Source organism: Thermobia domestica, chromosome 7 (genome assembly GCF_964235325.1).
Source record: "Thermobia domestica chromosome 7, izTheDome1.hap1.1, whole genome shotgun sequence".
In the NCBI taxonomy this organism is placed as follows: domain Eukaryota; kingdom Metazoa; phylum Arthropoda; class Insecta; order Zygentoma; family Lepismatidae; genus Thermobia; species Thermobia domestica.
The window spans coordinates 204,604,172-204,627,365 of record NC_137460.1 but is presented as its reverse complement, the minus strand read 5'-3'; the positions used below and the strand labels follow the sequence as shown (position 1 = coordinate 204,627,365).

At 36.3% G+C, this 23,194-nt stretch overlaps 1 protein-coding gene across 2 annotated transcripts in view; it reads left to right on the top strand.

The window, feature by feature from the left end:
* The first annotated feature begins 223 nt into the window (after positions 1-223).
* AdamTS-A (ADAM metallopeptidase with thrombospondin type 1 motif A) overlaps positions 224-23,194 on the top strand; it is a 785,255-nt gene continuing 762,284 nt past the window's right edge. For both annotated transcript variants that reach the window (XM_081765817.1, XM_081765816.1), the window contains exon 1: positions 224-811. In XM_081765817.1, coding sequence (XP_081621943.1) covers positions 637-811 — 175 coding nt within the window. In that variant the 5' untranslated portion in view covers positions 224-636. The remainder of the gene's footprint in view (positions 812-23,194) is intronic.

Here is a 23,194-nt window from a genome sequence, read left to right as displayed (position 1 = left end):
CTCTTATTTCCAATGCTGAGCTTTCAGTTATCACAAGTGAACGACTGACTTCACCAGCGTTTTGTAGCAGCCGAGATGACGATGTACGCAGGGAAGTGTAATCGTTCGGTCGTCGGCCGATAGAGGGTATTGGAGTCGCCTGTGGAAAAAGCATTCGAGACGGAGAGCGGTGAAAAAGATAGCTTCTGGTCTGGACCAGACGAATTTGCCGCAGACGGTGGGACAGAGAACCAGTAGACGAATAGAGCTGCGAGCTGTGTGGTGGATTCGTGAAGGAACGCGGGATTCTGGTCTTTGAAGGACACTGAAAACAGCCCCAGACAATACGAGAAGAAAACGCAAAGAAAAAAATCTTTTCCGCATTGTGTCCATTTGGCCGAAAAATTAGACCCTAAATAATCCGTGAAGAACGATGGAAAACACGGTTTTCAAACACACCAGCATGTTTCGACAACAAATCGGAAACCGTTAGCGATTTTATTTTATTTTTTACAATGTCACCTAATCGAGCGTAACAGTGTGTTTATTTTTTTCGTTGACGATTATTATTTGTTTGTTTGTTTGTTAGTGGTATTTCTAAAAAAAATAAATAAAACACTGAGATTTTAAATTTTCTTTTCGAAATAATTAAGGAAAATGACATCGAAACTCGGAAATCGGATGTTAACCGTTGCAATTATTGCTATTATAGTGGCTCTGGTGATTCTTTTGATTGTGATATGGACTGGAAGGGGATCTGAACCCAAGACTGTTACAACACCGAAAACAAGACCATCACAGGTTACTGAAGTTGATTCGCTACAGAACAGAGGTAAGAGCATACTTCTTCTTCTTCTTTTTTCGTTCTTTCAATGTCAATTTATCATTTTGTTTATTTGCATTTGACAAAGCTTGGCGTGCTTATGATAACAAGTCGATCTACAAGCATGCACTATTAAAACTCGAATCCCGGTGAAGTATGAATGGATCTTTTTAAATTGAGCGCGAACGACCTTAATGCAGAAGTAATAAAAAAAGATGCCTGCTTGCTTACACTTATCGTGAAGTTGTGCTGCACACCTGTTCCTCTGTTCGTCAGGTATATCGTGTTAAATGCTAATGCAGTGGGCTAGGCTCCAGGTTAGAGCCTTTGAGACACGTGTGCACATTTTTTTTTATATCTATACCCGTTTAGTTTATTAACCTGGTTTTGGGTGAGGGAGCACGATTTAGTGGATCTCAATAAGGTATTTAAACTTTCCAGTATGTATATAGTTCTATTATACTTACTAGAAAGTATTCTAGAGGGTCCCTGGTTCGATCCCCTCCAAGTAAGTTTGTGGTGGACAAAATCGTGTCCGTGGGTTTTCTTGGCGTACTCCCGTTTCCTCCCACATTATAATGCCACCAATTCTCCCATCATCATTCACTTGCCTAAATCATCGTCTCCCTTAGCCTAACGGGCATAAGCGTGGGACGTTAAATTGAAAGATTTCATTTCGTTTCGTTTTGAAAAGTATTCTAGAGAAATTTATTTACCTTTTCGTATTGTAGACTAACGAAGACAACCGGTTTCAAACTCAGGTTCAATTGTCTCCTGCTCACCTTAAAGTGGCGCCCCTGCGTGAACCAGACATATCATAACTGGATGTCATAACCCTCTCAAATGCTCAAAAGTTGTAAAGAATCAAAATTGATTTTTTTTAAATTTTCAAGTAGTGATAAAGTGGAGTTGATGTTCATCTAGCGTCGTGAGACAATAGGGGAGCTACCTTATCAATCAATAATTTCAGATACAGTTTTGAAGTTAATTTTCACTGTAAAGTCTTAACAATGAAGTTTGAGGAGACTTTTTAAAAGCAAACCGGCCACGGCTTGTACAATATATTGGTAGTATAACCTGACCAGGATAGCTGTGCGGTTTTGGGAGGATGGCGCTGCTGTTGTGTTTACATCAGTTTCTTGGCAAGCGCGGTGGGACAGGGGAGCGGAGAGTTTCACTTTGCAGTGTATCCAATGGTGTTTTAAAGTTGCAGTTTAGATGTTATGCATAGTCTAATCTCTTTACGCTTAATAAAAAACGCCGTAACTTATCTATGTATTGTAGTGAACCATTCCTGAAGTAATGCAGATGTATTGTGAATAGTGATATATGAATGGAAATTACCAATTTAAGAACAACATAACACAGTTGACAATTCAGTGAGCTTCTACCGTGTATTAAGCAGAATGTATAAAAATTGATTACGTTTTATTCGATTTCATTATAAAACAGTAGCAGCCTGTAAAACGCAGGAATGACAATGTCCAGTGGCGTATTTAGGGAGGGCTTCTGGACTTAAGCCCCCCCCGAAATCTTACTATAGTAAAGTATACGAAATATCTTGCAGAATTTTCACATTTTCAGGCAAAGCTCCCCCCGAAAGTTAGCAAAGCCCTCCCCGAAATAAAATCGTAAATACGCCACTGACAATGTCAGTGACGAAATTTTAATTTTGGGTTGATAGCGTAGAGTTTTGCGCAATATCTTGTAACTGTAAGTTTAAATCAAGTTAAGGTTAAGGCTCATGATGCTGCTGTTTAAGTGTATGTTTATCGATTGACAAATAAATTATTTTTTCGAGTTTTAGCCAGGGAGGAATCTCGAAACGTTTCCTCTCGAGAACTGTGAAAGTCTTTTCCGCTGGTCTATTGGCCAGCGCATGTGCTTTTATTCTATGTGGTTCTGGGTTTGATTCCCATTGAGAGAACAAAATTTAATTTTACAATCTTTCACTTTCATTAATCATTTGTCTCCTCTAGCATAAACAACAATCATGGGACGTTAAAATAAAGAAATTTCATTTTTTTTCGAGAAATGTGAACCCTTTGGGGGAAAAGGAGGTGAAGAAATTTTTCCTTCATTTTTTAAAGATTTATTATGGGATTGGATAGCTTGCCTTTAGGGATTGATTTGTACAATTTGGTTCAGTGCACCCTTCTTTTAGGATCATTATAGAAATCCAACCCTTTGGTAGAGTTAGAATAAAAGTATTGATAAAACATCAGCGTATTAGTAGTGTAAGAGTAAGTATCATTGCTTCAGCACACAATAAATTTTATTTATGAGAAAAGAAATTACATCTGGACTAACTCTGAATTTCTCTCAGGTTTTAGCTATCAGGTCACAAAGAATTAAATCTACTAACTGTTTTCACACACAATATAATTTTGAAACTTGGGAGCCTAGTGTTATATTTGTGTCTGTAGTATATAATAATGCTGATACGTTATTCTGTTGAACATCTTAAAGGTATTTGTCGATTGACTTCAGAGGACTGAGTTTAGCCCGTAAACACAAGTTGCCTATAGTCCAAACATATCAGATGTACGGTCTTGTTTAATAAAACCTGCTCTCCCTGTCCTCTATCTGAAAAGTCCTATATTGTTGTTCACATATGAAATTCAAAGGCTAAGTCAGTCGTCTTTATTCAGTTGTATTTTTATTTCAAGTGTAAGTATTAAAATGCGCTACGTATGGTTGCAAGAGGTTAGGTGGCTTTTTTTAAAATACTGAACTGACATATCTAACATTGGCACTCATCTTCTTTATAAATTGATGTAAGAAACGGCCGATTGATTTCCAGCCAATTACTTCATCACCGGTATCTTTGAGCAATGAGATAACAATGGAGGACAAACTTCGTTCTTTCCAAACTTGATACTTTGAAAAACTTATGAAAGTGGTTTTGTTATTCAAATACATATTCGCTCTAATCAATTTCAGAAGTAACATTAATCTTAGAATAACGTAATGGCTGTAAGACTTACCCTGAAAATGTATTTTGTATATTTTCTTTTTTACGTAATTCAAAGATTTTGTCTGAATTTTACTGGAGTTATAAGGAACCTTCAATTATCAGGCACCCCATTTTAATCTCTCCCCCTCCGCCGTCAATGCAACACTTCTAACCGTCTCCCCAGGGGTCCTGGGTCCACCCCTGATTGAGATGGTACATAAAAATAACTTTGTCTAATCTCTGTCATTATTTAGCATGGTTTAGTATTTTTTTTTTTTTTTTAAAAAAAACGATATTTCTGCCACACTTTGAAAACTTTATTTGAAAGTTTTCAAAATGTGGCAGAAATATCTTTTTTTAAATTACTAAAGCATGCTAAATAATGACAGAGATTAGACAAAATTATCGTTATGTACCATCTCAATCAGGGGGTGGACCCAGGATCCCTGGGGAGACGGTTAGGAGTGTGACGGTGAAAGATTATCAGTTCTCTCTCTCACCAAACTTTTGAAGTACATCCGAATATGATGTCAATGCAAAAGAATTTTCTTACTCAAGACCCCGATCGCTCGGCCCCTGACTTGAGCATATGCGTGAAGTGGTTTATTACAAACAAGACAGAAAGAACTGTGATAGATTGGTTACAGAACTGTGATAGGTTGATTACAGAACTGAGATGGATTGATTACAAGTAGTCCGGTTAGAAACACTGCTGCTTGCATTTTAGTTCCAAAACCGGCCGCCCGCACTCGTTCGCTGGTTGTGTTATACTATCTCAGCATTCACATGGGTCAAGTCAGGTCGAACCCGCTGTGAACCGCGATCCCTGATCCTCGCTGTTGCGAACTGAGAATGCTAAAAGTTTATTTTTGACAGTTCGATAAATTAAGCTTGAATTTTATAAAGTTGTGAGTTCCAGTCAAAAGGGGTAGAAATCAGCATATTGGGAGGTTATGTACTAACTATTCATCCAGTTCAATATGTGCTTCGTGGCCAGCTCAGCTCTTCACGTGTTCAGATTTCCTGAAATTTTCAGATCCATTGTGTGATATCAATATCTACCCAAGGGCGCCCATCAAAGGGGCTCACCCCCTAGAGGAAATTGTACTTCGGAATATCGAAAATCCAATAGAATTTTTAGAATAGTTACATCAAAATTTGAAACTATATTTGAAATGTCGCTTATACTTGACCCCCTTGGAAACCAAAACATGGGCGCCCTTGTATCTACCTACTGTCTCTGAGTATCAGGACCGTAGTGTGACAGCAAAAAATACATTTTTTTCATGAAAGAGACCAGTTATTAATAGATTATTCTTGAAAATGTTCTAAGTGTTAAAACGCTTTTTATTACTGTGTAGGAGTCCCTTCAGGCTGCTTTTAATGCGTAGGTTGCACCTGGGATTTTTTTTTGGGGGGGAGGGAGAAATTAATTTTTCATTGAAAATGGCACTCGAACTTTAGTTATACCATAATGATTAGTAATGACCATAAGAGTCTTGGTCTTGCATGGAAGATAAGACCAAGACCAAGTCTCGCGCAAGACCAAGACCAACCTGCAATAGTCTTATACACGTATACTCCTATTACTTAAGAGCTCTTCCTTGGCTAAACGGTTAGCATACGCGCTTTTGGCGTGGGAGACCCGGGTTCGATTCCCGGCGGGAGCTCATGTGGTTCGGATTCCATGTTAATCAGTAGGTCCACGTCTCATATAGCCTCACTGCTGAAGGGACGTTAAACTCAAAACTCAACTCAACTCAATTCCTATTACTTAAATACTTCTTAGGACGAAAGGAAGGAGAAATCATCATTCACTTGAATTTCTTGGCTTCAGTAACTGTAAACTACAACAGTGTGTAAAGAAATTAAGTTTTGTTGAAGGCAATGCATGTGTATTTACTGTTTTTAGTGATAGGCATTTAAAACACACATAATTCTTTCTTTGTGCTCACTTCAGAAAGTACATAGAAATAATAATTTAAAATATATGTTGTATATACATAATGTATGCATATATGTGCGTATGTATGTGTGTTTCAGCGTAACTGTGAAACACCTAGAGCAATTTCAACAAGACTTGTTACACGTATGACATATAATCTGGAAAAAATATTGTGAAGGTAAGATACCCTTGCACCTATTAGAACACCCTCTAGAAATGAAATTCAAAAGAATCGAATCGACTAATATTAATGTCTATTTATAGCTTTCGGAGTCACTGAAAGGAATAGTAACATTACCAATACCGTTTAAGTTCAGCTCTCAGTGGGATAAAACCTTCCCAGGACTTCCCTACGGGGAAAAAGTTACATGAAAAAATAATCGAAAACGACCAATATAAATCTCAAATTTATAGTTTTCTGGATCTCTGAGATGAATAGTGCCGCTCGGTACCGTTTAAATCCAAATTCAGCCCCAGTGAGGGCAAGACACCCCTCTAGAGTTGGGGTGGGAAGGTATAACATGTAAAAGTGATCAAAACGACCGATTTAGTGTCACACCCATAGTTTTTCCTATCCCTGGGTCAAATAATGATACTCTAAATGGTTTAAGTCCAATTTCAGCCCTCATCGACATAGGAGTAAGAAGAGGTGGAAAATAAAATTCCTAAAATTACCAAAATTAGTGTCGAATCCATTGTTTTCTGGGTCGCGAAGCTGATTTGTGACAGTCTCGATGACATGTAAGACAAACTTTAGGCAAGGATGGGCATGCCACCTGGCCCGGAAATTGACAATGACGGTGATGCTTGTCGTTATATTTTCTGCTCGGTTTTTATTTTGTAACAGATAAAGATGGATTATGTGCATATGTATATGCATATTCCATCATTGCATAGAGCAATTGCAACCAAATTGGTACACATATTATTTACAATCTGGAAAAGAAGGACGTGGAGTAAGGCACCCATAACTCTATTAGGGGTGGTGTAGGTGTAGAGGTGACATATAAATGTAGTAGAAAATGACAGATATTAACATTGAATCCACATTTTTCGGGATTGCTGATACGAATGCTGACACTGCCGATACCGTGAAGTCTAAGTTCAGCTCTCAGTAAGGGTATGACATCCCTAAGAGTGAAGAGCTGGGAAGTTGGGTACATGTAAAAGTAATCGAAAACCACCGATATTATTGTCGATTCCATAGCTTTCAGGGTCGCTGAGATGTAGGCTATACTGGCATTCCCGATGTCTTTAAAGTCCACGTTGAGTTCTCATAGGCATTGTGGGTGAGAAGAGGTGAAAAATAGAATATTCAAAAAGTACCGACAATTGTGGTGTTTAATATATAGTTTTTAGTCCTGACTAGTTTGAAATAACTTTTGCAATTAAGCTTTTTTTCCTTTTTTAATCATGACTAATTGAAGTTTGCATTCTATGGTGGTAAGATGTTTCTTTAATTTATTGCAAAAGTAGGGTATTCTATAGATTCTTCTCATAGTTTTATTGAAATGCGTATCCTAAGGGGGGGATTAGATTGAAATATTTTCCACAAACCTATTTTTCCCATATGGAGACGGGGCATTTCAGCTACTATACAATACACATAATTACATTCCAGACTTGCATGTTTCGCTCAATACAACTCTGGAAAATTCATGCCGTCCTTGCTTTTTTATTTTATTTTATTTATTTTATTTTATTTTATTTTATTTTATTTTATTTTATTTTATTTTATTTTATTTTATTTATTTTATTTTATTTTATTTTATTTTATTTTATTTATTTTATTTTATTTTATTTTATTTTATTTTATTTTATTTTATTTTATTGGATATCTACACTAAACCTTCAATAAAAACAAAACTCTTTGTAGAGTGAGTAAAATGTTCACCGACGGGTGTATTGAGTACAGAAAAGTTTCAAATTCAGAAGGTTACATTGATACATTCGTTCCGCAGTGAAGTATTGCTCCTGAATCTCGCAAGTATAATTTTACTTTCAATCCCTCGCTTTTTGTTTCTGCTTGCCAGAACTCTCTAGAACCATGACTAGTCTCATGTCATTAATTGTCTGGAGTTGTAGGTACGAGGAGTGATCAGAAAGTAAGATTACAAAGCCTGCAGTGAAACATGTATATACTATTTCATACAAACAATATAGCCAGCAGATAATACATACATTAGGTTATTTTTTGACGTAGTCTTCATGTCGGTTGAGTCACTTGTCGTATCGTAGGATGAGTTTGAAAACTCTTTTCTGGTAAAAATCCAGTCCCTGCATGTTCAGTCACGTTGTCACGAAGTGTTTCACCACATCATCTGAAGCAAAGCGACGGCCTCCTATGTGCTCCTTCAAGTGCGGAAACATTAATCCTCTGGCTGCTCTGAATCAGCTCCTGCACGCGAACTGTGTTCAAATCTGTTGATGCCGTGCTGGATTGGGCCACTGCGCTCCTCATCGCTGACGTTTTCTCTACCAGCCTCAAAATTTCGACAACATTCTGCGATTTGCTGACGAGACATTACAGTCTCTCCGTAAACCCCTGCCAGCTGCCGGTGAATTTCAGCCTCGGTAACGTGTTTCACTCGCCGAATAGCTGAGCGGACTTCTTCGCGAAACTAGTTTTCCAAACGAGTCGCCATTTGTGTTTACCAACTACTAGCGTCGTAGGTGGCAGGGGCTGAAACTTTGCACAGTTACCAACGCCATCTATTACAAGAACCGCACACTCCTCATAACAAACGAAACTCCAGAAATGTCAGCTTTGTAACCTTAGTTTCTGATCCTCCCTCGTAAAAATAAGCAACAAGAGTAACTATCAGTCAAATGCAATCTCCGTATATCTTTGATCTTCCTTTGGATTCTACCTGGAGCATGAAGAATTGCAATGAATTGGAACAGTGTGTAGAAGACGACATAGAACACAATCTTGAACCGTTACAGAACTTCAGTGTCTAATGTACTTTGGCCATCACTTGATCCATTTTAGCCTATTATTGGATTCTGTGAAATCCTACGAGAAATAGTTGTATGTCTAAACAGCAGATAAATTAGCAAAACTTGTTAATGAAGTTCTAAAACTAAAGCGAAATTTAGTACTGAGCTTTGGTAATACTTTACGCTATCATATCTTACATGAAAGTGAACAATATTGCATTTTAAAAACATATTTCTGTTACTATTGACGCATTAAGACAAAACTTTTATATCATTGTAAAAGCTATGAAAACAGTAAGATTTCTTTAAAACAATATTGGCAAGACTTGCAAACAAGACCACCATCCGGGTCTTACTAATAATCACTAATAATGATGCTTTTAAGAATGAAAAAAAGTTTCGGAGTTACCTTGGTTTTGTCACAAACAACTCCTATCTTCTCTACTACTTTTCTGGGGGAGAGACAATGGTAAATTGTGGGGGGGGGGGAGGATTGCACCCAAGCACTTTGGGAGGTTCGCACCTCTGTTATTGTATTCGTTTGCTTTCTACATTACTAATGTAATTTTTCTTTTCGCTCACAAAACACTTCAACTCAACAGCAAACAGTAAAAAGTAAAAAAAAATGCTTTTTTTTTTTTTTAATTTTACGTTCCACGTTTATGCCGGCTAGACGGTGATGATGAGGAATGAATGAAATGGGGGAATGAAGAAAGTGGGAGGTAACTAGACAACCCCGAGGAAACCAACGCACACGGTGTTTGTCCACCACTTGGTCGGAGCAGGGTTTGAACCCAGGACAGAGGTGAACGCTCTACCACTGAGCCACCGCGGCCCCAGCAAACAGTAAAGAGAGCAATATAAAGTTTAAGGGGGACAAACAAATTGTTTTTGAACGTTGTTTGGTATAATTCACAGAAGTAGCAACCCACCGTGACTATAGACCTTCGCCATATGGTATCAAATCCAAGAACATTTGCCTTATTGGGGTACACATCAACTATCCACTCAAATACAGATTCCACGCAGTTATGACACGTTTTTATGGATATAATCCCAAATTATGCACAGAAAACGCTTTATAAGACTCATAAAAGTGGCGATCTTCTCTTTCCGAATTACCAATTTTGGTTCATTTTCGTTACTTCGTATTGTTCATGTTTTGTAGATCATTCTCATATAGAGTAGTTTCCGCACCTATCTGTTTTGTACTGGTTTCGAGTTCAATCAATATCTGTAGGAGCGCAAAAGATATTTTTTAGAATTGAGCGAATACTGTAAAGAAACTGAGGACTACCTGAACGAAAAAAAAAATGAACTATGGTCTCATAAAGCCACATTTAATGGAGATAAGAGCTGCGGTACTGACTGGTCATAACTTACTTGAATGTATACCATCTGGCCATCTTGGATTGTAATCTCCAGGAGGTTTTCACACGATATTATGGAATAGCGTTGCTTTTTATTTACTCATTTCAGTGCTTACTTCCTGATATTAACCAGATCAATGTTGTCAATGTAGAATTGAAACGGAAATTTTATCCTGATTTGCAGAACTAAGTATGAAGTATGTTAGATGACACATATCGACATTTCATACGCTATGTTCCTTTGATGTACTCGTGATCTAAAGATATCTCCGGTGTATCTTTATTTCTTTTGCACCTTCTTTTTCCTACGTGTTCGAATGTTACCTGCCGTATCTCTTTTATCTTGCATCTTTTCTCCTACGTGTTCTAAGGCTACCTGCGATGTATCTTTCTTTCTCTTGTATCTTTTCTTCCTATGTGTTCTAAGGCTACCTGCGATGTATCTTTGTTTCTCTTGCATTTTTGATTTCTATGTTGTAAGGCTACCTGTGCTGTGTCTTTTTCTCATTTTTGCATCTTTTTCTTTCTATGTGTTCTAAGGCTATCTGTGGTATATCTTTGTTTCTCTTGTACCTTTTTCTTCCTACTGTTCTAAGGCTGCCTGCGGTGTAACTTTGTTCCTTTACATCTTTCTCTTCTTACGTGTTCTAAGGCTGCTTGCAGTTATCTTTGTTTCTCTTGCATCTTTTTCTTCCTACGTGTTCTAAGGCCACCTGCAGTTTATCTTTGTTTCTCTTGTATCTTTTTCTTCCTACATATTCTAGGGCTACCTGCGGTGTATCTTTGGTGAAAGAGAAAGCTGAAGACCAAGAAACGTGGAAGAAACATTTTCAGACACGAACCTAAGAAAGGAAACAACTCCTATTGGTCCCAGCACCTGCCAATAGGCAAAATAGTTAATAATAACTAACTAACTAACTAACTCTATGGCCTATGGAACCCGGAGGTTCAATGCCGCGTTCACAAAAGCTCTCCACTGACTTCTATCCTTAGCTAACTGTATCCAGTTTCTACTTTGTATTCCAATCTCTGCGAGATCCATCTTAATTTTGTCCTCCCATCTGCGCCTAGGTCTTCCTAATGGTCGTTTTCCGATTGGTCTTCCTGTCAAGACTTTGAAAGCGTTTCTACTTTCTTCCATTCTAGCTACATGACCCGCCCACCTAAGCCTCCTAGACTTGACGACCCTAACAATGTTGGGTAAACCATATAAATTATATAGTTCCTCGTTATGAAGTTTCCGCCATTCCCCATTCCCGTTCCTCTTGGGTCCGAATATTCGTCTCAGGATCCTGTTCTCAAATACTTTCAGTCTATGTTCTTCCCTTAGAGTAAGTGACCATGTTTCGCAGCCATACAAAACAACAGGCATGATTACCGTTTTGTATATTTTAAGCTTTAAATTCCTCGACAGAATTCGCGACGACAAGAGATTTTGAACCGAATAGTAACACGAATTCCCTGCTTTTAGTCGACATTTAATTTCTCCGTGGATATGATTTTCCTCTGTTAATATTGATCCTAGGTATTTGAAACTATCCACTTTTTCAAAAGTATTATTTAATATTTTAACGCATCCATAGTTTGCTGTATTCCGGTCCCGACGCACTTCCATGTATTTAGTTTTATGTGCATTTAAACCCATGTCCCTGCAAGCGTTTAATAAGATCTCTGCATTTCTTTCTATTGTTCTCCTATCATCCCCTATTAAATTTACGTCATCAGCATATGCCATAACCTGGTGAATACCGTTCAATTCTAGGCCCTGGTTGCTATCTTTGATTTTCCTTATAGCGTATTCCAGAACGAAGTTAAATAATAATGGCCATAACGCATCTCCTTGTTTCAGGCCATTTTCGACGTGAAAGCTCGTGAACAAAAATTTTCCTACCCGGACTTTACTTTGGGATTCATTTAAACATATCTTAATTAATCTAATTAGCTTTCTCGGTATTCCAAGTTCTGTAAGGACGTTGTATAATGTTTCTCTCCTAACCAAGTCGTACGCCTTTCTAAAATCAATAAATAGTTGATGTACCGGGGTGTTGTATTCCCACTTTTTTTTCGAGTATTTGGCGAATGGTAAATATTTGGTCGATAGTTGATCGATTCCGTCTAAATCCGCATTGATAATCTCCAATAATTTCATCTGCGTATGGGGTCAGTCTTGCTAATAGAATATTTGAAAGAATTTTATAGGATGTTGACAGAAGAGAGATGCCTCGATAATTATTACAGTCAGTTTTGTCGCCTTTGTTGTGAATTGGAAGAATGATTGATTCTTTCCACTCTTGTGGCAATTCTTCCTTAATAATAATAATAATAATAATAATAATAATAATAATAATAATAATAATAATAATAATAATAATAATAATATAGATATCTCGTGGCTATATAGTACCGTATGAGTCTTTGTGAGACCCAAGTTCTGTTTCCAGTGGGAACTCATGTAGTTTGGATCCCACGTCTATATAAATAATGCACTGAGAAAAATGATTGGGTTGAAATTGACCCTATTGGTGCATATTTTAACCCAACCACGTGGCTAAAACTGCTCCGACCCAAATAGGGTCAAAGCGTTTAGTTAAATTGGGTTGAAATAAATTCAACCCAACGTGTAGTTAAATGTAGGAGTCCAACCCAACGACCCAATTAGTTTAAAATCGCTTAAAAGGTTAATACATTTAACCCAACTTGGTGTACAATATGACCCAACAAAGTGTAAATTCCATTAACCCGATAATACGTTTGACCAAACGTGTAGTTAAAAGTAAATAAACATGGGGTAAGAAATGACCACAGTGTGGGTTCGCTTGGAGAAGGGGAGTGTAAATAACCCATCAATGAGATAAAATTGACCATGGTTGAGTTAAAATATGACGAAATAATGGGTTAAAAGAGTAAATATCACATTAACCGTTACGGGATTTAACAAACCATGCGTTGGTTAGAAAGGTGACCCAACACTACACAATATAAAATGATTACCACTTTATCGTGTTACTTGGAATTTTATTCAACACCAACGACATTGCCTTCCGAGTATATCAGAAATAATTACGTATTGGCTGTGAATATTTTCATTTCTTATAGCCAGTAAGTAGTTATTTCAAAGCTTTTCGCAGTATATTTGACATTTGTGCAAAGCTACAAATAACGTTCTAAGTTTCCTGTAATTGGCCAAAATAATCGTTTTTTAAACTTCTGAACAGTCTGACAATAGTTACACAGTAACGGTGGCGCCATCTGTTATTCTTATATGCTAGGACATAAGAATAACATTAGGAAAAAAGATTACAGCACTGCTATTCATGCATTGTGGTTTCGATGCAATGATTTGTTTTCTTTTTGGCGCTACTTTCTTCCTCCGCAGCCTTCCGCTTGGACCGGAGCTAACGTTGCTATTGTAATCGTGCTCTGTCAAGATATAACTCTGTATAATTTCGACTGAATAGACAGTAAATAACAAACATGTGTTGTAATTTTTGTAGTACTTAATAGTCCACTTAAATCAGCTTCGATTAGACTATATGTTTCACGTATTATGACACTTTCCGTTAACCAGGTATGACTCAAGTGTTGGTTTAAAATACTCTACGGTGACATATAGTCATTTTGTTGACCCAACGGTTAATGCAGTTGGGTTGCAAGTGACCATCCATCGTTCCTAAAAAACCCAATTTGGTTTAAATCTTTTTAACCACACCGCATGGTCACGTTTCAACCCAATCATTTTTCTCAGTGTGAGGACAATATCAATAAAATAATATATTAATAAATAATATAAATCATATATTAATAGATCTATATCAATAATATAAATAATGAGGACAGGAGGAACAGTGATGAATTGAACACCTGAATCAAAAGAGTTGTTTAAGTTTCATTAATTTTTGTCTCTTATCTGGCGAAGAATGACCAATTTAGGTAATGGAAAAAATGATTGTACTTTCTCAGTGAAATGAACATACGAAGAAAACAGTTAACGTTTCTGCTTAAAAATTAACTGATTCTGGATTCAAATGAACGAGAAGAAGCATCTTTGACTACTCTTGTTCATAGGCAAATATTGCGTTGCAGCTTTTGGTATAGACGCAGGATAGCGAATTTCCCTTGTGTGCCTCTACTTCTCTAAAATACAGTAGAGTCGTCAGATATTCACTTCAGATATTCAGATGTTCAGAGAAGTTGAAACTTTTTTTTTTTTTTTTTTTTTTTAAGGCATAAATGTTCGCAGACATCCAGGGATGTTTCGTAAAGCTTCAAATATCAGAAGAATTATTCTTGAACATCCATAATGTATTTGTATCTGCATCGTTAGTAGTAGTGGCCCCCGTATGCGCGAATGACTCATCCTCACTCTCTTTTATGACCGGGGTGAAAGGTCAATGACCTGGCCCGGGGTCAATGACCTAGGGGTACCTAGGACCACCCCCTCTAAATTTTGGCAGGGGTACCATGGCCCACCCCCTAAATTTTGGCAGGGGTACATAGGACCACCCCCCCTTAAATTTTGGAAATTGCCAAATCTAAAAATTTGGTATGGTAGCCTAGGACCATAGTATGTACCTCTATTAGTATTGGGTGTCTATGTCGTTCCCTTTTATGGGTAAAAAATTGCCAAAAAGTCAAATTTTGGGGGTTTTTGACCTAATTTATCCCCTTTGATGAGGTATTATTACCATATATAGTTATATGGGCGTATACAGGGGTTCATTCCCTTTCATAAGACATGGGTATATTGGTGCACCCCTTGAAAAATTTGGGAGGGGTACCTTGGCCCACCCCTTAAATTTTGGAAATTGCCCAATTTCAACATTGGGTATTATAGTACAGGACCCTAATATCTATTATGATAAATTTCGGTGGTCCACCTCGTTCCCTTTTAGGGGTACAAAATTGCCAAAAATATAAACGTAAGCAATACGTTATACCACGTGTTTGGTTTTTGGTCGATTTTATCCCCTTTGATGAGGTGTTATTACCCTATATGGTTATATGGGCGTATACAGGGGTCCATTACCTTTCATAAGACATGGGTATATTGGTGCACCCCTTGAAAAATTTGGGAGGGGTACCTTGGCCCACCACTTAAATTTTGGAAATTGACCAATTTAAACATTGGGTATTATAGTACAGGACCCTAATATGTATCGTGATAAATTTGGGTGGTCCACCTCATTCCCTTCTAGGGGTACAAAATTGCCAAAAATTCAAATTTCGGGGGGTTTTGACCTAATTTATCCCCTTGGATGAGGTGTTATTACCCTATATAGTTATATGGGCGTATAGAGAGGTCCATTACCTTTCATAAGACATGGGTATATTTGTGCACCCCTTGAAAAATTTGGGAGGGGTACCATGGCCCCCCCTTAAATTTTGGAAATTGACCAATTTAAACATTTGGTATTATAGTACAGGACCCTAATATGTATCGTGATAAATTTGGGCGGTCCACCTCGTTTCCTTCTAGGGGTACAAAATTGCCAAAATATAAACGTAATCAATACGTTGTACCACGTGTTTGGTTTTTGATCGATTTTATCCCCTTTGATGAGGTGTTATTATCCTATATAGTTATATGGTCATGTATAGGGGTCCATTACCTTTCGTAAGATATGGGTATATTTGTGCACTCCTTTAAAAATTTGGGAGGGGTACTTTGGCCCACCCCTTAAATTTTGGAAATTGCTCATTTTATATATTTGGTATTATAGTACTGGACCCTAACATGTATTATGATAAATTTGGATGGTCCACCTCGTTTCCTTGTAGGGGTACAAATTGTCAAAATATAAACGTAAGCAATACGTTGTACCACGTGTTTGGTCTTTTGGCCCAATTTAACCTCTTGGATGAGGTTCTATTACCTTATATGGTTATATGGTTATGTATAGGGGTCTATTCCCTATCATAAGACATAGGTACATTTGTGCACTCCTTTAAAAATTTGGGAGGGGTACTTTGGCCCACCCCTTAAATTTTAGAAATTGCTCATTTTATATATTTGGTATTATAGTACTGGACCCTAACATGTATTATGATAAATTTGGATGGTCCACCTCGTTCCCTTTTAGGGGTACAAATTGTCAAAATATAAACGTAAGCAATACGTTGTACCACGTGTTTGGTCTTTTGGCCCAATTTAACCTCTTGGATGAGGTTCTATTACCTTATATGGTTATATGGTTATGTATAGGGGTCTATTCCCTATCATAAGACATAGGTACATTTGTGCACTCCTTTAAAAATTTGGGAGGGGTACTTTGGCCCACCCCTTAAATTTTAGAAATTGCTCATTTTATATATTTGGTATTATAGTACTGGACCCTAACATGTATTATGATAAATTTGGGTGGTCCACCTCGTTCCCTTTTAGGGGTACAAATTGCCAAAATATAAACGTAAGCAATACGTTGTACCACGTGTTTGGTTTGACCTAAGTTATCCCCTTGGATGAGGTTCTATTACCTTATATGGTTATATGGTTATGTATAGGGGTCTATTCCCTATCATAAGACATAGGTACATTTGTGCACTCCTTTAAAAATTTGGGAGGGGTACTTTGGCCCACCCCTTTCAAAATTCGGTAAACGTTTTCTAGGACCCATTGGTGTTCCTCTTATGACCAAATATTCAAAATTTAAATGTTATTGACCGGTTTTATTATTGAATAAGTACAGGATTTATTACTTTTTTTCATAAGACACAGGTGTATGTGTGTACCAATCTTAAATTTTGGGAGGGGTACATTTCTTATTGTCGTATCAATAATTGGTAATTGTTCTTTGGGTAAATCATTGTCAAATATGAGTATGATCACGTGATCAGTTATTAACCTATGATGGGATTAGGAGTCCAGGACATTGGTACATTAAAACTTTGTAGTATAATTTAAGAATTGTCAAATGAAATTACGTCATTGGTTTTGATTATTCACGCCAAATATAAACGTAAGCAAGACGTTGTACCACGTGATTGTCCTTGATGAGGTAGTGTACAGGGATTCATTTCCTTTGTTGTGGTACTTCTTAAGTTTGAGTACACACACTTCTAGAAAACAGTTGGTTCTACTCAGGTAAACAATTGACGGACATTATTGACCTTATTGAACATATAATAATATGATTAACTCTAAGACTTAGGTATATCAGGAGAAGTATTCTTTAAATTTGGGAATGGTGATAAGCAGAATTTTAACATAAGGCGCGAAATTAGAAACAATACATTGAACTTTAGTCACAGCTCATAGTCTAAGATCATTGGTGGTGATTGATTTGAAATCTGATAGCTATCCTTATTGAATCTTATGACTCATAGACGAAAGGCAATACATGCTACAACACTGGCAAAGTTATTGTTAATGCAATTTGATTGGTTGATCACTATCTTTCCTGCAATCTGATTGGTTGATCACTATCTTTCATGCAATCTGATTGGCTGATGATTTTCAAATCTTTGCTGTATTCAGTTTTAAGTTTTGTTTAACATTTAAAAATCTTGGTTTCGTTCAACATTTTGCACTCACTGATAAATATGATCAAAACCGTTTATTTGTTAATCGAATAGTTAAAAACCGGATAAAGTTTGACGGTTAACCGTGAAACGTAAATTTTTTTAGTTTGAAATTTTTTTGCTTGAAATTTTTTTGTTTGAAAATTTTTTCGTTTCCAAATTTTTTTTGTTTCAAAATTTTGTTTGAGATTTTTTCGTTTGAAATTTTTTCGTTTGAAATTTTTTGTTTGAAAATTTTTGTTCGAAAATTTTGTTTAAAATTTTTTGTTTAAAATTTTTCGTTTCCAAATTTTTTGTTTGAAATTTTTTGTTTCAAAATTTTGTTTGGAAAATTTTGTTTGAAATTTTTTGTTTGAATTTTTTTTCGTTTCAAAATTTTGTTTCAAAGATTTTTGTTTGAAATTTTTGTTTTCAAAGTTTGAGTTGACATTTTTAAAAGTTTGTGCACTTATTAGTAAAGAACCGGAACTGTTTAGAACAAAAACCTTTGACAACATTGTGGTGCAATAGTACACGTCAGAACCTGGGGTTGTACTTGAAATGAAAAAACACAATTCATTGAAATGGATCATTTTATTACACTCCACATACATCCATACCAGATAGTGGTTCTGGATATTGTCGATACAATGTATTTTGAACTTCTTGCACTAGTTTGTCTTTAGCATATAATTTTAATTCCAGTTGAAGTCTTTTAAGGTCTAGTGCAATATCAATTGGTGGAAACTCAATGTCCATTTGATCACAAATAAACTGTTTATCAATACAGGTATGCACCCACGAACGCTGTTGACAACCATCACAATATCTAGATACATGTTGTACAATATGCATAACACATTTTTCAAAATAGTACTTTTTCAGGAATATACTTGTTTTGTTACACATTTCCACTGCATGTTTCACACACTGAAATACGCTGATGAATTTGTTCCATTCAGTTTGTGTTAGATACACCATATTGCGAGGGACATGAAATGTACTCTTCTTACGTAACAGCACCATCTTCTCTTCGAGGACTGTACGTAGCACCACTTCATGATTTGAGCCTAATGATTTGACTATGGTCACATTTAGCTCATCATGAAAATAATCGTTCATTTGGTCGATTCGTGAACATAATATTTGCCATTCTTCACAGGTCAGTTGTACACCAAATTGTTCTGCTTTGCCCAATCGAATCACTGGTTCAAATGTTCTAGCACTGATACCAATCATCACATGTTTTGTTTGAAATATATTTATTGGATAATAGCTTGCGAAGATGAACTCTTTATCGTTAGAAGTACACATCTTTCCTCCTGAAAAGCACTTGCTCAAATGATTTCGTGGGATGACACTGTATTTGCTGGTTTATAGTTATTGCTGACGTCATTGGTAAGGAATGTGCTGATTCATGATTTCATCACAGTTGCTGACGTCATGCCGACCAACCACATTCATACAACTACAGCTGACGTCATTGGAAAGAAATGTGCTGATTCATGATTTCATCACAATGGCTGACGAATCTGGCTGTGTACTAAATTCAAGTTGATGACTTCGACCCAAGAATCCTTTGTAACATAAAGATACAGATCCAGTATTTAAGAAACGCAGCAGTTCTTCTTGTTTTGATGGTTCCATGGGTAAATATCTTGCTGGTAAAATTATATTCTTATCATTTTCAAGCTTCACTACGATTCTTAATCCAAACTTTGTAGGGATCATTTGGCTAGCTAAGATTCTATAAGGTACATTTTGTTGTAAATCAGTAATCTTGGTAAATGATTTCATCACATCACGTGTGTTTAGAAACTGCAGACAAGTAGCCATGATGATGTTATCATGAATACTAACTCGAACGATACTTATATATGATGCAAAACTGATGACGTTGCATGATCATGTTCTGACGTGCACCACAACGTTGCCAGATGTTTTTGTTCTAAACAGTTCCGGCTAGTGCATACCTGTATTGATAAACAGTTTATTTGTGATCAAATGGACATTGAGTTTCCACCAATTGATATTGCACTAGACCTTAAAAGACTTCAATTGGAATTAAAATTATATGCTAAAGACAAACTAGTGCAAGAAGTTCAAAATACATTGTATCGACAATATCCAGAACCACTATCTGGTATGGATGTATGTGGAGTGTAATAAAATGATCCATTTCAATGAATTGTGTTTTTTCATTTCAAGTACAACCCCAGGTTCTGACGTGTACTATTGCACCACAATGTTGTCAAAGGTTTTTGTTCTAAACAGTTCCGGTTCTTTACTAATAAGTGCACAAACTTTTAAAAATGTCAACTCAAACTTTGAAAACAAAAATTTCAAACAAAAATCTTTGAAACAAAATTTTGAAACGAAAAAAAATTCAAACAAAAAATTTCAAACAAAATTTTCCAAACAAAATTTTGAAACAAAAAATTTCAAACAAAAAATTTGGAAACGAAAAATTTTAAACAAAAAATTTTAAACAAAATTTTCGAACAAAAATTTTCAAACAAAAAATTTCAAACGAAAAAATTTCAAACGAAAAAATCTCAAACAAAATTTTGAAACAAAAAAAATTTGGAAACGAAAAAATTTTCAAACAAAAAAATTTCAAGCAAAAAAATTTCAAACTAAAAAAATTTACGTTTCACGGTTAACCGTCAAACTTTATCCGGTTTTTAACTATTCGATTAACAAATAAACGGTTTTGATCATATTTATCAGTGAGTGCAAAATGTTGAACGAAACCAAGATTTTTAAATGTTAAACAAAACTTAAAACTGAATACAGCAAAGATTTGAAAATCATCAGCCAATCAGATTGCATGAAAGATAGTGATCAACCAATCAGATTGCAGGAAAGATAGTGATCAACCAATCAAATTGCATTAACAATAACTTTGCCAGTGTTGTAGCATGTATTGCCTTTCGTCTATGAGTCATAAGATTCAATAAGGATAGCTATCAGATTTCAAATCAATCACCACCAATGATCTTAGACTATGAGCTGTGACTAAAGTTCAATGTATTGTTTCTAATTTCGCGCCTTATGTTAAAATTCTGCTTATCACCATTCCCAAATTTAAAGAATACTTCTCCTGATATACCTAAGTCTTAGAGTTAATCATATTATTATATGTTCAATAAGGTCAATAATGTCCGTCAATTGTTTACCTGAGTAGAACCAACTGTTTTCTAGAAGTGTGTGTACTCAAACTTAAGAAGTACCACAACAAAGGAAATGAATCCCTGTACACTACCTCATCAAGGACAATCACGTGGTACAACGTCTTGCTTACGTTTATATTTGGCGTGAATAATCAAAACCAATGACGTAATTTCATTTGACAATTCTTAAATTATACTACAAAGTTTTAATGTACCAATGTCCTGGACTCCTAATCCCATCATAGGTTAATAACTGATCACGTGATCATACTCATATTTGACAATGATTTACCCAAAGAACAATTACCAATTATTGATACGACAATAAGAAATGTACCCCTCCCAAAATTTAAGATTGGTACACAAATACACCTGTGTCTTATGAAAAAAAGTAATAAATCCTGTACTTATTCAATAATAAAACCGGTCAATAACATTTAAATTTTGAATATTTGGCCATAAGAGGAACACCAATGGGTCCTAGAAAACGTTTACCGAATTTTGAAAGGGGTGGGCCAAAGTACCCCTCCCAAATTTTTAAAGGAGTGCACAAATGTACCTATGTCTTATGATAGGGAATAGACCCCTATACATAACCATATAACCATATAAGGTAATAGAACCTCATCCAAGGGGATAACTTAGGTCAAACCAAACACGTGGTACAACGTATTGCTTACGTTTATATTTTGGCAATTTGTACCCCTAAAAGGGAACGAGGTGGACCACCCAAATTTATCATAATACATGTTAGGGTCCAGTACTATAATACCAAATATATAAAATGAGCAATTTCTAAAATTTAAGGGGTGGGCCAAAGTACCCCTCCCAAATTTTTAAAGGAGTGCACAAATGTACCTATGTCTTATGATAGGGAATAGACCCCTATACATAACCATATAACCATATAAGGTAATAGAACCTCATCCAAGAGGTTAAATTGGGCCAAAAGACCAAACACGTGGTACAACGTATTGCTTACGTTTATATTTTGACAATTTGTACCCCTAAAAGGGAACGAGGTGGACCATCCAAATTTATCATAATACATGTTAGGGTCCAGTACTATAATACCAAATATATAAAATGAGCAATTTCTAAAATTTAAGGGGTGGGCCAAAGTACCCCTCCCAAATTTTTAAAGGAGTGCACAAATGTACCTATGTCTTATGATAGGGAATAGACCCCTATACATAACCATATAACCATATAAGGTAATAGAACCTCATCCAAGAGGTTAAATTGGGCCAAAAGACCAAACACGTGGTACAACGTATTGCTTACGTTTATATTTTGACAATTTGTACCCCTACAAGGAAACGAGGTGGACCATCCAAATTTATCATAATACATGTTAGGGTCCAGTACTATAATACCAAATATATAAAATGAGCAATTTCCAAAATTTAAGGGGTGGGCCAAAGTACCCCTCCCAAATTTTTAAAGGAGTGCACAAATATACCCATATCTTACGAAAGGTAATGGACCCCTATACATGACCATATAACTATATAGGATAATAACACCTCATCAAAGGGGATAAAATCGATCAAAAACCAAACACGTGGTACAACGTATTGATTACGTTTATATTTTGGCAATTTTGTACCCCTAGAAGGAAACGAGGTGGACCGCCCAAATTTATCACGATACATATTAGGGTCCTGTACTATAATACCAAATGTTTAAATTGGTCAATTTCCAAAATTTAAGGGGGGGCCATGGTACCCCTCCCAAATTTTTCAAGGGGTGCACAAATATACCCATGTCTTATGAAAGGTAATGGACCTCTCTATACGCCCATATAACTATATAGGGTAATAACACCTCATCCAAGGGGATAAATTAGGTCAAAACCCCCCGAAATTTGAATTTTTGGCAATTTTGTACCCCTAGAAGGGAATGAGGTGGACCACCCAAATTTATCACGATACATATTAGGGTCCTGTACTATAATACCCAATGTTTAAATTGGTCAATTTCCAAAATTTAAGTGGTGGGCCAAGGTACCCCTCCCAAATTTTTCAAGGGGTGCACCAATATACCCATGTCTTATGAAAGGTAATGGACCCCTGTATACGCCCATATAACCATATAGGGTAATAACACCTCATCAAAGGGGATAAAATCGACCAAAAACCAAACACGTGGTATAACGTATTGCTTACGTTTATATTTTTGGCAATTTTGTACCCCTAAAAGGGAACGAGGTGGACCACCGAAATTTATCATAATAGATATTAGGGTCCTGTACTATAATACCCAATGTTGAAATTGGGCAATTTCCAAAATTTAAGGGGTGGGCCAAGGTACCCCTCCCAAATTTTTCAAGGGGTGCACCAATATACCCATGTCTTATGAAAGGGAATGAACCCCTGTATACGCCCATATAACTATATATGGTAATAATACCTCATCAAAGGGGATAAATTAGGTCAAAAACCCCCAAAATTTGACTTTTTGGCAATTTTTTACCCATAAAAGGGAACGACATAGACACCCAATACTAAT